Genomic DNA, 13,625 nt, shown 5'->3' on the forward strand with positions numbered 1-13,625 from the left:
GCACCGTAGGAGGCAGTGTATTGCTGCTTGCAAGCTTAGATTCATTTGTTATTAACCAGGGTAGTCAAAAGAAAAATTATAAAAAAAAATTAGATCAAATAAGGTAATACAAACGCATTCATGTCAGATCAATATACACAGACTTGACTTCAGTCCAGGACTCAAGGCCTTCTTGACCAAGTTCTCTTCCACTTCCGGAGCTTTTATAACCTCCAAGTGGCAAGTCTTGACTATAGTAAGGTGAAGCAGTGTTGACGCCAACTGCACCCGCCTCAAATCCCTTTGCGATCCTAATCGCTCTGTTCAAGTCACGCGTAAAAACACTTGCATATAGCCCGTACTCCGTGTCATTTGCTCTGTCTAATACATCTTCCTCATTTGTAAAAGTGCTCACGCAAGAGATTGCACTGAAGTATATGCTGTCAGTTACATTTCTTTTAGCAATATAAAAGAACAATCTTACCCAAATATCTCTTTTGTCATAATATCGCCTTGCTCTGGCGGATGTAATACAACAGCCGGCGGAATGAAGCAACCTTTTCCTTCCAGGGGACGTCCCCCTAGAATAAATTCAAGGCCATCATCTGCTGCTTTTTGAAGTACCTTCGAAATGTTATCGTATTGTTGTCTGTCCGCCTGGGGTCCAAAAGTGGTAGTAGTCTCAAGGGGATCCCCAATCTTTCCCATAATCTTCAAAATGTTGGCTTTGTAAAGTTCAATGAAGCGATTAGCCACACTTGTATGCACGTAGACTCTCGTGCATGCCATACAAATCTGACCAGAGTTGAACGTAATGCTAAACGCGGCCGCTGCTGCTGCCTTTTCCAGATCTGCATCCTCAAATACAATCAGAGGACTCTTCCCTCTGAAGGAGTGAGTCAGTATCGGTCCTCCAGACTCGCGCAAATTCAATATCCAAATGTGGCTTACCCGAGTTCCAGCGTGCATACCTTCAGATTTGATTCGGCTGCAGCTCGTTGGACAATTTTGCCAGTAGCGTGACTGCCAGTGAAAGAGATTTTCCGAATTTCCATATGACGAGCAATGGCGTCTCCACATGGATTTCCAAATCCTGAAAGCACATTCAGGACACCAGGTGGTAGCCCTGCCTCTTTTGCAAGGCGCGCAAATAACAGGGGACTGAGAGGGGCCCTTTCAGACGATTTCAAAACCATTGTATTGCCAGTCATTAGAGCCGGCGCAACTTTGAAGGCAAGCATGACTAGAGGGACACTAGATCAAACGTATCAGTTTCAATTAATCACTCTCATAAATATTCACTATCCACTGCGCTTAGGGGAATCTCTCACTTCCAAGGGATAATGGCGCCTGTAACTCCGTAAGGCTGTCGTAAGGAAATGTTGAGGTGGTCTTTTGAGCCAAGAGATGTGATGCCGTGGACATCGTACGCTTTCCCGGCAAAGTCTTGTCATAGAAACAAATTAGAGAACAGACCATCTCCATCTACAATACGTAGCAAGTAAGGACTTACACCGTATTGTTGCCACTGCTAAGGTATGATCTATGTATGTCGACAAGGGCTTCCCCATAGATATTGCATCGAGATAAGCAAAATAAGCAGCATGTTGTTCTACCAAATCCGCAAGTTTTTGTAGTATACACTGAAGGTGGGAAGCTAGCAAATGATTCTATTAGCTGTCACATCCCAAAATTATGATAAGGAGAGCGGGATACCTTCAGCCTGAGCCCATGCAGGAAACGCATTTTTAGCGCTCTGAACAGCCAAGTCCACGTCTTCCGCCCCACCTTCATAAATCTCTGCAGTCAACTTGTCCGTGGCCGGATTGATCAACTTGAAGACCTTGCCTCGAATGGAGGGTGTAAACTCTCCATTAATGAAGAGCCTTGTCTCAATGTTTGCAAACTCGGCCATGTTATAAAGTATGAGCAGTATATGCGCCTTGAACGTCAAGTAATTGATAACTGGCCGTAAATTTCGTCTTGCAATTGAGTACTCTTTGTGTTTCTGATGATATTGGCTTCTCATATTATATAAATACAGGATGAGCTAATGGAAATAAGACATTGGGCCATCTAGGTAGGCCGGCATGATGTTGACTTTGTTAATCCGACTGCTTTCCGAGCCTGCCCGCACTTGAACTTCATCATCCCGAATTCTATCTTCGATGTATTACCATACATTAATATTATACTAGGCTAAGCTCATCCACATCAATCTGCTTGGTAGGTGTGTACATTGAAGATAACTTCCCACTTTATGAAAGACTGTGACAAATTCATTTCGGGAACCATTTCATATTCAGCTACGGGGAGATAACAGCCTCGGGTAGTGCCAGAACCGATCCGCGACCCCAGATTTTCAAACCCCGCGTTGATCTCGCAAATGCAGAATGTGGGGTATCTGATTATGATGGAGGTTTAGCTAGTCTGGGAAAATGACCTACCGTTTCGAACCGTTGCCGACCCCGTGTTACCCCCGGAACGCTTGGGATGTTATGTTACGATTTCTTTGCAGTATTGTTTCGAGATCGAATATATGTAGCTGATTTATTACCAACACGAACACGCCATTAGGAGCAATGCTTCGACCTTAAGCAAGGGGGTACTCTCTTGTTGCACATTCTTCCGCTTATAAGTCTCAGCTCTCATGATTCAAAAGATCGAGATGAGCGACTTCATACCGAGTCTGCCGTGGGTGCGACAAACAATCTCACGGGCGCTTGAAGCTATGCTACAAGCAATAACACGGTACGGCTTATTTCTAGCTTTGATCGGAGCTGCCGCCTATTTTTTCCGCATTCGGTATCGTAAAGGCCTGCAAGATATTCCTGGCCCATTCTGGGCGTCTATTCTTTCGTTCGACCGTGTCATCACCACTGCCTCGGGAAAGCAGCAGCACAAACACTTGCAGTATCATAATACTTATGGACCGTTTGTAAGAGTGGGACCCAATCATGTGTCTATCTCTCGGGGAGAATTTATAACACAGATTTACGGCATAGGAAATGCTTATCCCAAGGTAAATCTACAACAGTGTGACGTACATTGAGGATGAATGACAGTGATTAACAGTGTGATCCAAAGAGCGAATTTTACTCCGTTTTCGATGCGGTTACTCCTCATGGAGTCAGATTTCCCACCCTGTTCTCAATCCGAGATGAAAAAGCGCACAAGTCTTTAAAGAGGCCGGTTGCCAGCGCATTCTCGATGACTTCTCTGGTAGAGCTAGAGCCATTGACGGACATTTGCATCGAGATACTTATTAGTAAACTCAACAGAAAAAAAGGCCAAAGTGTGGACTTTGGTACATGGCTTCATTGGTATGCGTTCGATGTCATCACTTCACTGACCTTTTCGACACGACAAGGTTTCATGGAAACAGAAACAGATGTTGACGGCATAATCAATGCCATTGAAGGCCGACTTGTTTACAACTCAATAATAGGCCAAGTCCCGTTTCTTCACAAGTTTCTTCTCGGAAACAATTTTATCGCCGCATGTGCCCAAGCAGTTCCATTACTAGCTAAGTTGAACACGGTGCGTTCTATAGTCAAATTCGCAGCATCTCAGCTTGAAAAGCGCAGCATGGGCAAATCTCTACCATCCAACGATCAGAACCATGACTTGCTTGATCGCTTCAGGCGTGTCCGTGATAGCGAAGAAGTCATTACAAACGGAGACCTGCTGAATCATGCAGCGTCAAATGTGTAGGTGCTCCCCTCTGAACATCTCTTCTCAGTCACTTACATATGTACAGGTTTGCAGGAAGTGATACTACCGCGATTTCACTGCGCTCAATGTTCTACTATTTGTGCAAGAACAAGCGGTGCTATGAAAAGTTGCGTGAGGAGATCGACAATATGGATAAGGAAGGCAGTCTTTCTAGTCCAATTACATTTGGTGAAGCATCTCGCATGCCATACCTCCAGGCATGTATGAAGGAGGCTATGCGACTTCACCCGGCGGTTGGCCAGATGCTAGAACGAGTTGTCCCTGAACAGGGAGCGCAGTTCGGACAACACTGGCTCCCATCTGGCACAATCGTCGGAATAAACCCGTGGGTGGTTAGCCGAGAAAGAACAGTATACGGAGAGGATGTTGATGACTTTCGGCCTGAGCGATGGTTAGATGCGACACCTGAAGCTGCCAAATACATGCAAAGAAATTTCTTGGCAGTGAGTCTCTCTTCCAATAGCAAACCGCATTGCAACTTGATACTGACCCCTTTGGCTCTCAGTTCGGATCAGGAGGGCGCTCTTGTCTTGGGAAGAATATTTCTCTGCTTGAAATGTCCAAACTTGTTCCACAACTACTCCGGCGCTTCGACATTGAGCTATCAAGCCCCATGACAGACTGGACTCTGAATACATACTGGTTTGTCAAGCAAACAGACCTGTTTTGTAATATAAAGAAGAGACCAACGATGGAACAAAGCTAGCTTAACCACGGGACAACTACTCCAATCAGGTACATTGTGCGGCGGAAAACAAATCGAGTATCAATCCAAAGCTAGACAGGTAGCCAATGAGTCAGAGAAACAAGTATTGTTGCTCGGAATTTTAAGCAAAAGATCACTTCAGATATGTTTATCGGAGTCAGAACGTCGAGCACCGGCAATGCAGAGGACTTATGTGGATGACTAGAGTGACAGGCTAGTAATATGAATTAGCCGGATAAAGCCCTTATTACGTGATTCCATTGACATTTTCAAGAATTTGCCAAAGCGGATGAAGTAAATATTTGACCACTAAGAACCACGAGTTCGAGAAGCGAATCACAGACATCTTTTTTGCAGGTAGGTATCCAAAAATACTTGCGTCTTCAGAATAAACCCTACCTCTTTATCTACTGGAGCCGAATTCATTTTAGTAATATGTTACGATCCGTCATACCGTAGCGCCAAACAGGGCAAAAGATTAGGCCAATAATCGCAATTGTAGCAATTACTGTGACGGAACCAGCTGTTTATAAGGGAATGCCCTGTTACGGTAAACCAGGTCGTAACATAATAGAGAATCGAAAGGTTAGAAAGTAGCAATATAACCCATATTTGTAATAATGTTGATGTATAGTACTTCGTAGATCAGTCCATCTAACATTCCTGGATAATAGCTTTTCTCTGTGCACAAAGATTTGGCCTCCCCCGTGGAGCTCAATCGGGGTGAAGCGTGTGGGGTCCAGCCGTCTTGTCATTACATGTACTCATGTGTTCGGAAAGTCTGGGGTTAGCTCGGAACCGTCGCTAGGCCAGCTTCTAAACGCAAACATTATTACTCCGCAACAAAACATCTCCTCTCCAAATTCTCACTTCACCCTCCATCTCTTTTTGAACTACAGAGCTTTCTATTTCATTGGCGGTCCCAGGTGGCCACGAATCGAAAAGACTTGTCCGGCATTCCAGAGAACATCACAAGATTCGCTAATAGTGTCTTTCGTCCAACATGTCGCAAGATGATTATGAATACTATTCAACACTCACTTTGGACGGCCCTACAATCGGAGCCCGGGATGATCCATTATCCTCGCCTAGGATCTCCAATCCCCATATTGCGACTGAAAAGCCCAAGCCAAGGCGTAAAAGGGTAACTCTCGCTTGCGATTCATGTCGTGATCGTAAGACACGGTGTGACGGCGTCCGACCGATATGCGGGCCCTGCAAAAGAAGGAAGAAAGCCTCGTGCGACTTCCAAGAGGATACATTAAAGCCCAGTCGGTAAGTGATCTATTGGTATCGTCTCCATCCCAGAGATTCTTCGAGTTATTACTAATGCAGTTTAATGATTAGCTATGCATCCAAGTTGGAGCGTCGGATTACTGCTCTGGAGGAGCAGTCTTCCAAGGCGAACATGTCGGTCAGAGATGTCGAATTAGCACACAAGGAGGCTTCAGTATGTAAACGCAACCATACACAACACCATTGACTTCCCATCTCACACCCTCGCTTGCTTGTTGCGGTAAGACAACTCATTAATATTCCGTCTCGAGCGCACAGAAAGGGCAAAGGACGCCAAATGAGCCCAACCAATGCAAGCTCCAGCCTAACGACAGCCCAGTCAACAGTGTTTCCAGAACATCTGCCGGTTCTGGATCCGTAATCTCAGATTTGACTTCAACACGCAAGACAGCTAAGCCCAAGCGACAGTGGTCTACTGCTTCAGAGCGTCGCGCCTCTCAAAATATGGATGCCATGGTTGCTATTCCATTCTCAGCTAATTCTAGAGATGGATACTATGGCAATTCATCGTCTGTTGCCTTCCTGAATTGGGTTGTAAAAAGCGCGCAAACCTCTGCGAGCTGTGGAGAACTCCTCCCAGAGCCAGCTCATTTAAGTCAGCCACCTCATGGATACGACTTAGAAGAACCTCGACATATCGACGCAGCTGACTTCGATTTACCACAACGGCGGGTTGCTGACAGCCTTGTGCAAACTTTTTTTCAGCTGGTCCACCCTCTTTATCCCCTCCTTCATCAACCAACTTTCATGGCTTCCTATGAGCAGCTATGGACTTCGTCGTATAACCCAGTAGATTCAGCGATAAGGAGTGACATACAAGATTCAATTTTCCACGCCATGTTGAATCTCGTTTTTGCCATGGGCTGTCCATTTTCTACAACCATACCACCGCAAGATAGAAGCTCTCGCGCCAGCAAATTCTTTCGGAGAGCGCAGGGAGCCCTATCATTTAATATCCTCGAAGCGGATTCTTTGCCTTCGGTGCAGTTTCTCTTGCTCACCAGTCTCTATCTTCAATCGATCAGCCACGCTCATAGATGTTGGAATACTGTTGGACTCGCTATAAGAGCAGCTCAGGGCCTGGGACTACACATGGACGATGAATCCTCCCCTTGTCCACCAAGCAGGCTGGAAACCGAAATGAAGAGGCGAATATGGCACATTTGTGTTACCCTCGATAGGTGAGAAACCATTCATGATTAATATATACAGTTACTAATTACTCCCCCACTGAGACAGAGTGTTGGCTATGACATTTGGCCGTCCTACCATGACATCACATAAATGGACTGTACAACTTCCAGAGCTCATAGACGATGAATATCTGACAGAAGCGAATCACCACGGTTCTAGTAGTGGTCTCCAGCCAGCAACGGTTACACCCAGGATTGGATGCTTCATTTACACGCTCAAGTTGTTTTGTATCATGGATGATATACTTTCGGCGTTCTATAATATACCGGATGGCATGGAATCGACGAACAAACCTTCTGAACGCCAGCTACCAGACCTGGATTTTACTAGCATGGTGGAACTGGATAGGCGCCTGAACGAGTTTGAAGCTGCATTGCCGTCCTGGCTAACACCATCGGGGTGTGAAACCACGCCTGATGCGACACAGCTAGGCTGCAACGCTCTCCAGGTAAACGTCTTACGCGCGAGGTATGTAACATTTAAGCCATGAACTCGAAGCGTAAATGTCATGGATATTAAGCTTACGATGGTCAAGATTTTTGCACACTAGACTGTTATTATTGCGCCCAGTGTTTCTCGCGTATGTTCAGAAGTGTGCCGTGGAACGAACAAATCCCACATCAACCGGCATCTCAGGTTTTGATCAACAGTTTTATCTATATGGTTCAAATCGTTGCATCGCCACGTCACACGACATCATTTCGCATCTTCATGCAAACATAACCAGCCTCGCACAGCCTGCGCCGTGGTACGTTGTATATTGTGAGGGCCCCTTCTTCTTTCTTTCGCCTTGTCTAGTACTAATGAAGACCCCTGCGCTAGTTACTCTCATAGCTGCAACTACTCTTTTTGCGGCGAGACTAGGTTCTAGGATCTCTGTCGATAGCCCAGCAGCAACATTTGACACTTCTTGGGAACGATGCACAAATATCTTGAATCACCTCAAGGGCTTAACACAATCGGCTGCACAAGGGATTGCGGTCCTCCAATCGCTTTACCAGAGAGTTTCTACATCTTCAGTTGGTGGGATTGATGCCTTTGATGACCAGCCTGTTGAGCGATTAGATGCTTCTGGAGAGCCACCAGTCTCAAGCGCATTTTACATCAATGACGACCATGTCAGTTCTATACTCAGGAATCCTCTAACCGGCGAAGACTGGTTTCGCAATACTAGCTTGAATCTAGATTGGTTGGAGTTGGAATTGGAAGAGTCAATTAATTAATTAAGTAGCTTAAGATGCATAACACATATAATTGCTATTTTACCACTGCCACTACCTTTTTGCACTGCTGCTAATTTCGCCGGCTGCTAATTCTTTTTACTGTTCTTACACAATGGTTGACACTTGGCTCCGAATTTTACTTCCATTTGCGGACGTCGGGGAGATAAGACGCTTTCTTCCGAGCTATTAGTGCGAGCGCCCTCTTTTCTTGGTACTCAGGTTTCGGTGACGGTTATGGTTGCTTTTAATAACACTACATGGCAGAGCGTTACCCTATAGCTACACATTTAAAACATTTTGGACAATAAAACGTATGTGTAAATACGGCAAAATGTAATGCAGCCGGTATAAACATCAGTGGCTCTAGATTCGTAGAAACTGACTTGCTCACAGAGTTCGAGCAACGAGGTCAGACATGAGATATTGAAACTACGCGTATCAGTCAATGCTGCCAAAGCCTTTCGGCAGCTGATGCTAAGATTTAAAAAGCTTAATTGAAGATTCGTTTGAAGTAAACATAATGGGCCCTGAAGAATATGCTCTCATGAAAAAAGTAACTTATATAGAGTTCAGTTTTATGCTAGTTATAAACTAACTAACCATCGTTTGAAGCAATGTCAGGCAAGCGCTGTGTGCGTGCCCTTTTACAAACACACAGGTGCCTAGCTAGGAACAGACTCCTACTATCCATCCGCTTACATTTCTCCAGAGATCTTGACCACCACTTTGCCTCTTGTGTGGCCTGCCTCAACCTTCTCCCAAGCCTTTGCAAAATCGTCAAATTCAACCACACTGTCAACAATGGGTTTGACTCTGTCCGCTTCAATCAGGTGTGTGATCGAATCGAGATCAGTGCCCTTAGGATTAACCAGGTAGAATGAGCTGTTGGCTTTCTTAGTAACTCCGTCGGGGCGACTCTGCTCTGGGAAACTGCAAACACTAATAATATTACCTCCCTCTCTTATAGCGTGCCATGAATACGCGAGTGACGGGCCTCCAATCGTGTCGATGATCAAATCTACCTCTCTTGATTGATCATAAGCTACCCAGTCCGAAATATCTTGATCCGTGTAATCGATTATCTCAGTAGCGCCTAGGCTACGAACAAAGCCGATATTCTTAGTAGAGGTAACACCGATGATGCCTCCGACGCCTGCCTCTCGAGCGAGCTGGATGGCCCAGCTACCTACACTGCTGGACGCAGAGGTAATGAGGACACGAAGATTAGCATTGGTGTTTTTTGCGATCTGGTCTCCTGTCAGGGCGGCCACACAAATATTTCCTTGTGTAAAGAGAGCCTGGTATGCCGTCAATGAACTTAGTGGAGTGGCTGCAGTCTCAATCCAACTGAGGTTCTTAGGCTTGAGGGCGAGTTCGCTTTCCCGTGGGAGTGCATACTCTGCACCAGCGCCGGGACGATTGGCCTCAATTCGTGCATATACGGAGTCTCCGATTTTAAATTTGCTGCCCTCTGGAACTGAAAGTACACTCCCAGCAAGATCCTGCCCCGGGATGGGAATCTTGCTAGGTAGTATGTATTCAGGGGCATATAGTGCCCAGTCCAGCTCGCCTTTGCAGGGTGTGGTTGCATGGACTCTGACGAGAACATCTTGAGGATGAGCAGGTATCGGAATTGGCTTCTGGGTAAGGATCAGCGCATGAGAAGTCTTGTCGGGTTGAATAATGGCTTTCATTTGCTGAGTATTTTTGGTAGCCATGACAATGTCCAAACTGTAGATGAAATGTTGAGGTAATATAACACACTCAAAAGAAATGATGTTTTCACTAGAGCTCTTGCTGTTGTAGTGAGAGACTGGATGTGTATTCATCGATTGTTCTGTGGAGCGTCAGACTGCCTTTTATAAGATATTCCCTCCTTAGTATCATCTTGATCGGCCCGGTCGCAAGCCCGTTTCACCGATATTTTCTACATTACAACCATCCTCATGATCCACTGATGTCATAACTATGCCTATGAATATTGAGTGACCCCGAACAATGAGTCCGATCTAATCCCAGTCGACCTAAAGCACCGAGCTACTAAGTGTGCCAAGTTTCATCAACCAGTATGATTATACAAGCTCACTCGGACATAGCAATCCATAAGTTCCCGAATGACGCAATGCTGTTCTGAAACCGAATAATGTCCAAGGAAAGAAGTATACCGGATCACAAATGCGTGAGTAATAGCGATATGGGTGGTGTAACTAGTATGGCGGTAAGAGATCGAATCGCTAGTTGCGGCAGAAACATTTCGCTTGATTGGCGTATTTTATCCGAGCCCATGGAACAACTCAACTAGCCGGACTACCCTTCTGCAAAATGTAGCCAGCTGAGTGGCGTAAGTCCCACAAGGACAAAGTACATAGCTTGATTTGGCTCCCGGCAGCTTCATTGTTTCCATAGGCAAATCGGAATGCCGTTCCCTATTTTGACCGCCCATTAGACGTAAGTCGTGGGCCTTCGCTCCGGTTGCGGGCTTCTCTTCTATACGCCAATGCTGTAGAAAAAGAGTCAGATTCGCTCGTGCTTGTGCCAAAGTGGCAGAAAGCGTTGTTCTGATTCGTTGCACGTATACGACAACCGCGAAGAACTTTGCAGATCCCTGCATTATAGAGTCTGACGTGAAGCAGGGAGGTCATGATCTACCGGACACTAAACACAATTGGTGCATTGGTTTACGAGGCGAGAGCCAGGAGAGAAGAATTTACGATACTAACAGAGTTTTAACAATAAGAGACAAGATTTCACAGAAGCATCCAGTTATACGAATACAAAAGATGTGAGGTGGGCAATTTAAATTTTGTTAGACAACGTATTCAACAAGCCAGTATACCTATGCAGATGTGTTTTCGGCAATGAACATCTAGAGGCAACATGACCTAGTGCTGTCTCTCCTGCAATTTAGAGTACCATATAACATAACGGTATCATTATATGTAATTACCGCCCATAAAGCTTCCTTTGCATTATTTAGGTGCATGAGATTAACATAATGTTAAACCATTAAAGACGATGTTATGGGTAGTACGTACTTGGCATACCTTCTGGAAGAGTTTCAGCTAGGTGGGTAGCAGTAGGGGAGGGCGTTAGTGAGGTTAGTACCCTCATATGAGCTGACTCAGCTCCATACAGCGGGATCTTGAAGGTCCCGAGATTCCGGGGTTTTTATGTAGCCACGTCACTTTGATAGCTCCTAGGTAGTACTAAATCTCTTCGCTATTCTGCCATCACATGCCGTGGTATCCGCCAAAGCTCGATTTACAACCGGAGTACTTGCGTCAAGAGTAAGCCTATATGGAACGAGCAGGCGCTTTTTGGGGCATCCGCCATCTGGCGACGTCAAAGGAGAGGCCTCGTCGCACAATGCATTCAAAGGTCCGAAGCGGTTCGTCGACATCACATTACTTCGCTCTGTGGTTGGCCGGAGCTGATTTATTCCGTAGGCTGTGGTACATGCAAACGCCGTAAACTGAAATGCGACGAAGGGAAGCCGGAATGTGAGCGGTGTGTCAAATCAGGCATCCAGTGCCTAGGCTATGGGCCGCCAAAAGTGAAGACACAGCAAACCATCCACCCTTCTCCACGGTCGCTCGTAACCTTACGGCCCAAAAACGTACAAAGGAGAATTGTACAGACTGACAGAGTGCTACCGACGCCGCAGCTGACTCGCAGCCTCTCACCCATCCATCTCAATTCATCGGATGTCGGGTACTTCGACATGTTTCGGCATTATATCCTACGTGATATAAAGGTGTGGTGCCGCGGCCTGGGGTTTGATGCGTATTTGATACAAGAGTTCATGCGAGAAGAAAGTGTCCGAGCCGCCATTCTCGGCCTCACGGCAATGTCCAAGGCAACCCAGCTCTCGTATGAACAGCTGACTGGTAAGAAGAAGATAATGACCGCGCGTGAACTAACTTCTGGAGAGCATATATCACGACTTAAAATTGATCGTCACCATCATCACGAGGCGTTGAAACATTACACTAAAGCGATTTACTTGTGTCGCCAGCGTGCGCTTACTATTAATTCCAACGATTCGATTCGACCCTTGATCACATCTACGCTCATGTTTGTCATCTTAGAAGTGCTTCAAGGAAACATGGATGCATCAAGCAAGTTATTATTATCCGCGTTAGGGCTTCTAAAGGCGGAAACCAGACGACACAAACCCACAAGATACACCCTCAACAGCAATCTTACCGATGACGAAGAGAGGACTGCAAGACTTGAGGATATCTTCTACCACCTCTATGTCAAGTGCCCGCAGTATATATGGACGCACAGTAGGGAAGACCTCTGTGATCGAATTCAGCCAAACGAAATACCTACTTTGCCGACGAACGATTTGCCTGTGGCTTTACTTTGCATCAACTGGGAGAGAACAATGCGCCTAGTCAAGAGATTCTCAATGTCATTGTGTCCTGAGACACCGATATTCGAATATGAAGGCGAACAATGCCGTTATATCGCCCACATTCGACAATGGAAGCCCTTGTTGAAGCGCATGCTCAGAACCCAGGATATCCGCTCTCGCTTGGAACTGAGGGCCATCGAAGTTGAGGTACTGATAGCTCTAATATATTTAGAGTGTTGCTTGGATCCCACCGACCGGCTTTGGGATACCAAGAAGACGCAATACCGAGAAATCATCATTGTACTCGAGAAACTGGTTAATGACATGGAAATCATATCAGACCATGTGAAATTCATGTTCGACTTTTGGCTTATTCCCCCTTTGACGATTATAATTACTCAGTGTCGGAATTACGAAACTAGGCAAAAGGTCTTAAATTTACTGGTACAAGTCGTCTCTCATAGTGCCACATGGATCAGCATTGTACTGGTAAAGTGCCTGCAGGCTATTATAGATATTGAAGAACTAGGAAGAGATGATCTTGGGATGATCCCTCCAGCATTTAAATATGACTGGATTAGTTCGAGGTGGAATTTTGAGCAATACAACGTGAATATAGGGCTTAGATCAATGACTGCAAGGTTTACAGAGTCACCGTCTGCGGTTAAATACATTTCAATACAATTTTAAACATTTTGCTTTGTAATTGCGGTATGTTATATCTTGTGAGTGAAGATTTACATCCAAATCGGTGTCGCCCGAATAGACCAGCTGAAGCTATCGATGGGCGACACACCCAACAAGTATCTCAATCCAATCTAACCCTGAGGTTAAGCTTGTGCCAAAGTGCTATTAAACTTGCGCTTCAGCCTAGACGTATCATACACCAAGGACGGGAAGCTGGAATTCACTTTGCTCCCGCCGGGCCATATTTAGTTAACAGGTTTGTGTTGAGCAACGTCGGAGTCAATCGTCAACCTAGGAATGTGGACGCAATTTTCATATTTCCTAAAATTGGTACATCATATGGATACAATCCACGGTAACTTGTAAAGACTGGTAACCAATTAAGGGCTTTGAAAGCGCTCTTAAAAAGAGCAAAATTGGTTACGTAGTGGTAGTTTGGATGCTA

General features: G+C 45.5%; 5 protein-coding genes across 5 annotated transcripts; 3 read left to right on the top strand and 2 right to left on the bottom strand.

Annotated features, from left to right (window-relative positions):
* Window positions 1-118: 118 nt before the first annotated feature.
* On the bottom strand, window positions 119-1,894 carry M431DRAFT_490083 (hypothetical protein; the record flags this gene model as incomplete). Its single annotated transcript, XM_024916757.1, has 6 exons — window positions 119-407; window positions 464-865; window positions 931-1,233; window positions 1,311-1,425; window positions 1,493-1,636; window positions 1,696-1,894. The coding sequence occupies 6 exons, from the start codon at window positions 1,892-1,894 to the stop codon at window positions 119-121; spliced, it is 1,452 nt and encodes a 483-aa protein (XP_024778127.1).
* An 816-nt stretch (window positions 1,895-2,710) lies between these two features.
* M431DRAFT_105629 (hypothetical protein) lies at window positions 2,711-4,627 on the top strand (the record flags this gene model as incomplete). The annotated part of the gene is made up of 4 exons (XM_024911587.1): window positions 2,711-3,001; window positions 3,067-3,689; window positions 3,740-4,157; window positions 4,220-4,627. The coding sequence occupies 4 exons, from the start codon at window positions 2,711-2,713 to the stop codon at window positions 4,418-4,420; spliced, it is 1,533 nt and encodes a 510-aa protein (XP_024778128.1). The 3' UTR covers window positions 4,421-4,627.
* Window positions 4,628-5,279: 652 nt separating this feature from the next.
* M431DRAFT_132863 (hypothetical protein) lies at window positions 5,280-8,182 on the top strand. Its single transcript, XM_024912489.1, has 6 exons — window positions 5,280-5,695; window positions 5,768-5,870; window positions 5,975-6,897; window positions 6,956-7,378; window positions 7,446-7,672; window positions 7,733-8,182. The coding sequence occupies exons 1-6, from the start codon at window positions 5,424-5,426 to the stop codon at window positions 8,131-8,133; spliced, it is 2,349 nt and encodes a 782-aa protein (XP_024778129.1). The 5' UTR covers window positions 5,280-5,423; the 3' UTR covers window positions 8,134-8,182.
* Window positions 8,183-8,774: 592 nt separating this feature from the next.
* M431DRAFT_105635 (hypothetical protein) lies at window positions 8,775-9,827 on the bottom strand (the record flags this gene model as incomplete). Its single annotated transcript, XM_024911588.1, has 1 exon — window positions 8,775-9,827. One exon carries the CDS (start codon window positions 9,825-9,827, stop codon window positions 8,829-8,831), a length of 999 nt encoding a protein of 332 aa, XP_024778130.1. The 3' UTR covers window positions 8,775-8,828.
* Window positions 9,828-11,355: 1,528 nt separating this feature from the next.
* On the top strand, window positions 11,356-13,183 carry M431DRAFT_13025 (hypothetical protein; the record flags this gene model as incomplete). Its single annotated transcript, XM_024912441.1, has 2 exons — window positions 11,356-11,521; window positions 11,580-13,183. Exons 1-2 carry the CDS (start codon window positions 11,431-11,433, stop codon window positions 13,181-13,183), a joined length of 1,695 nt encoding a protein of 564 aa, XP_024778131.1. The 5' UTR covers window positions 11,356-11,430.
* Window positions 13,184-13,625: the final 442 nt, after the last annotated feature.

The sequence above is a fragment of the Trichoderma harzianum genome (assembly GCF_003025095.1).
Source record: "Trichoderma harzianum CBS 226.95 unplaced genomic scaffold M431scaffold_2, whole genome shotgun sequence".
Taxonomy (NCBI): Eukaryota; Fungi; Ascomycota; class Sordariomycetes; order Hypocreales; family Hypocreaceae; genus Trichoderma; species Trichoderma harzianum.

Coding starts and splice junctions, on each gene's coding strand:
- M431DRAFT_132863 (XM_024912489.1), top strand. CDS start 5,424: ATGTCGCAAGATGATTATGAATACTATTCAACACTCACTTTGGACGGC. Junction 6,898..6,955: donor ATTTGTGTTACCCTCGATAG/GTGAGAAACCAT, acceptor CCACTGAGACAG/AGTGTTGGCTATGACATTTG. Junction 7,673..7,732: donor GCCGTGGTACGTTGTATATT/GTGAGGGCCCCT, acceptor CCCCTGCGCTAG/TTACTCTCATAGCTGCAACT.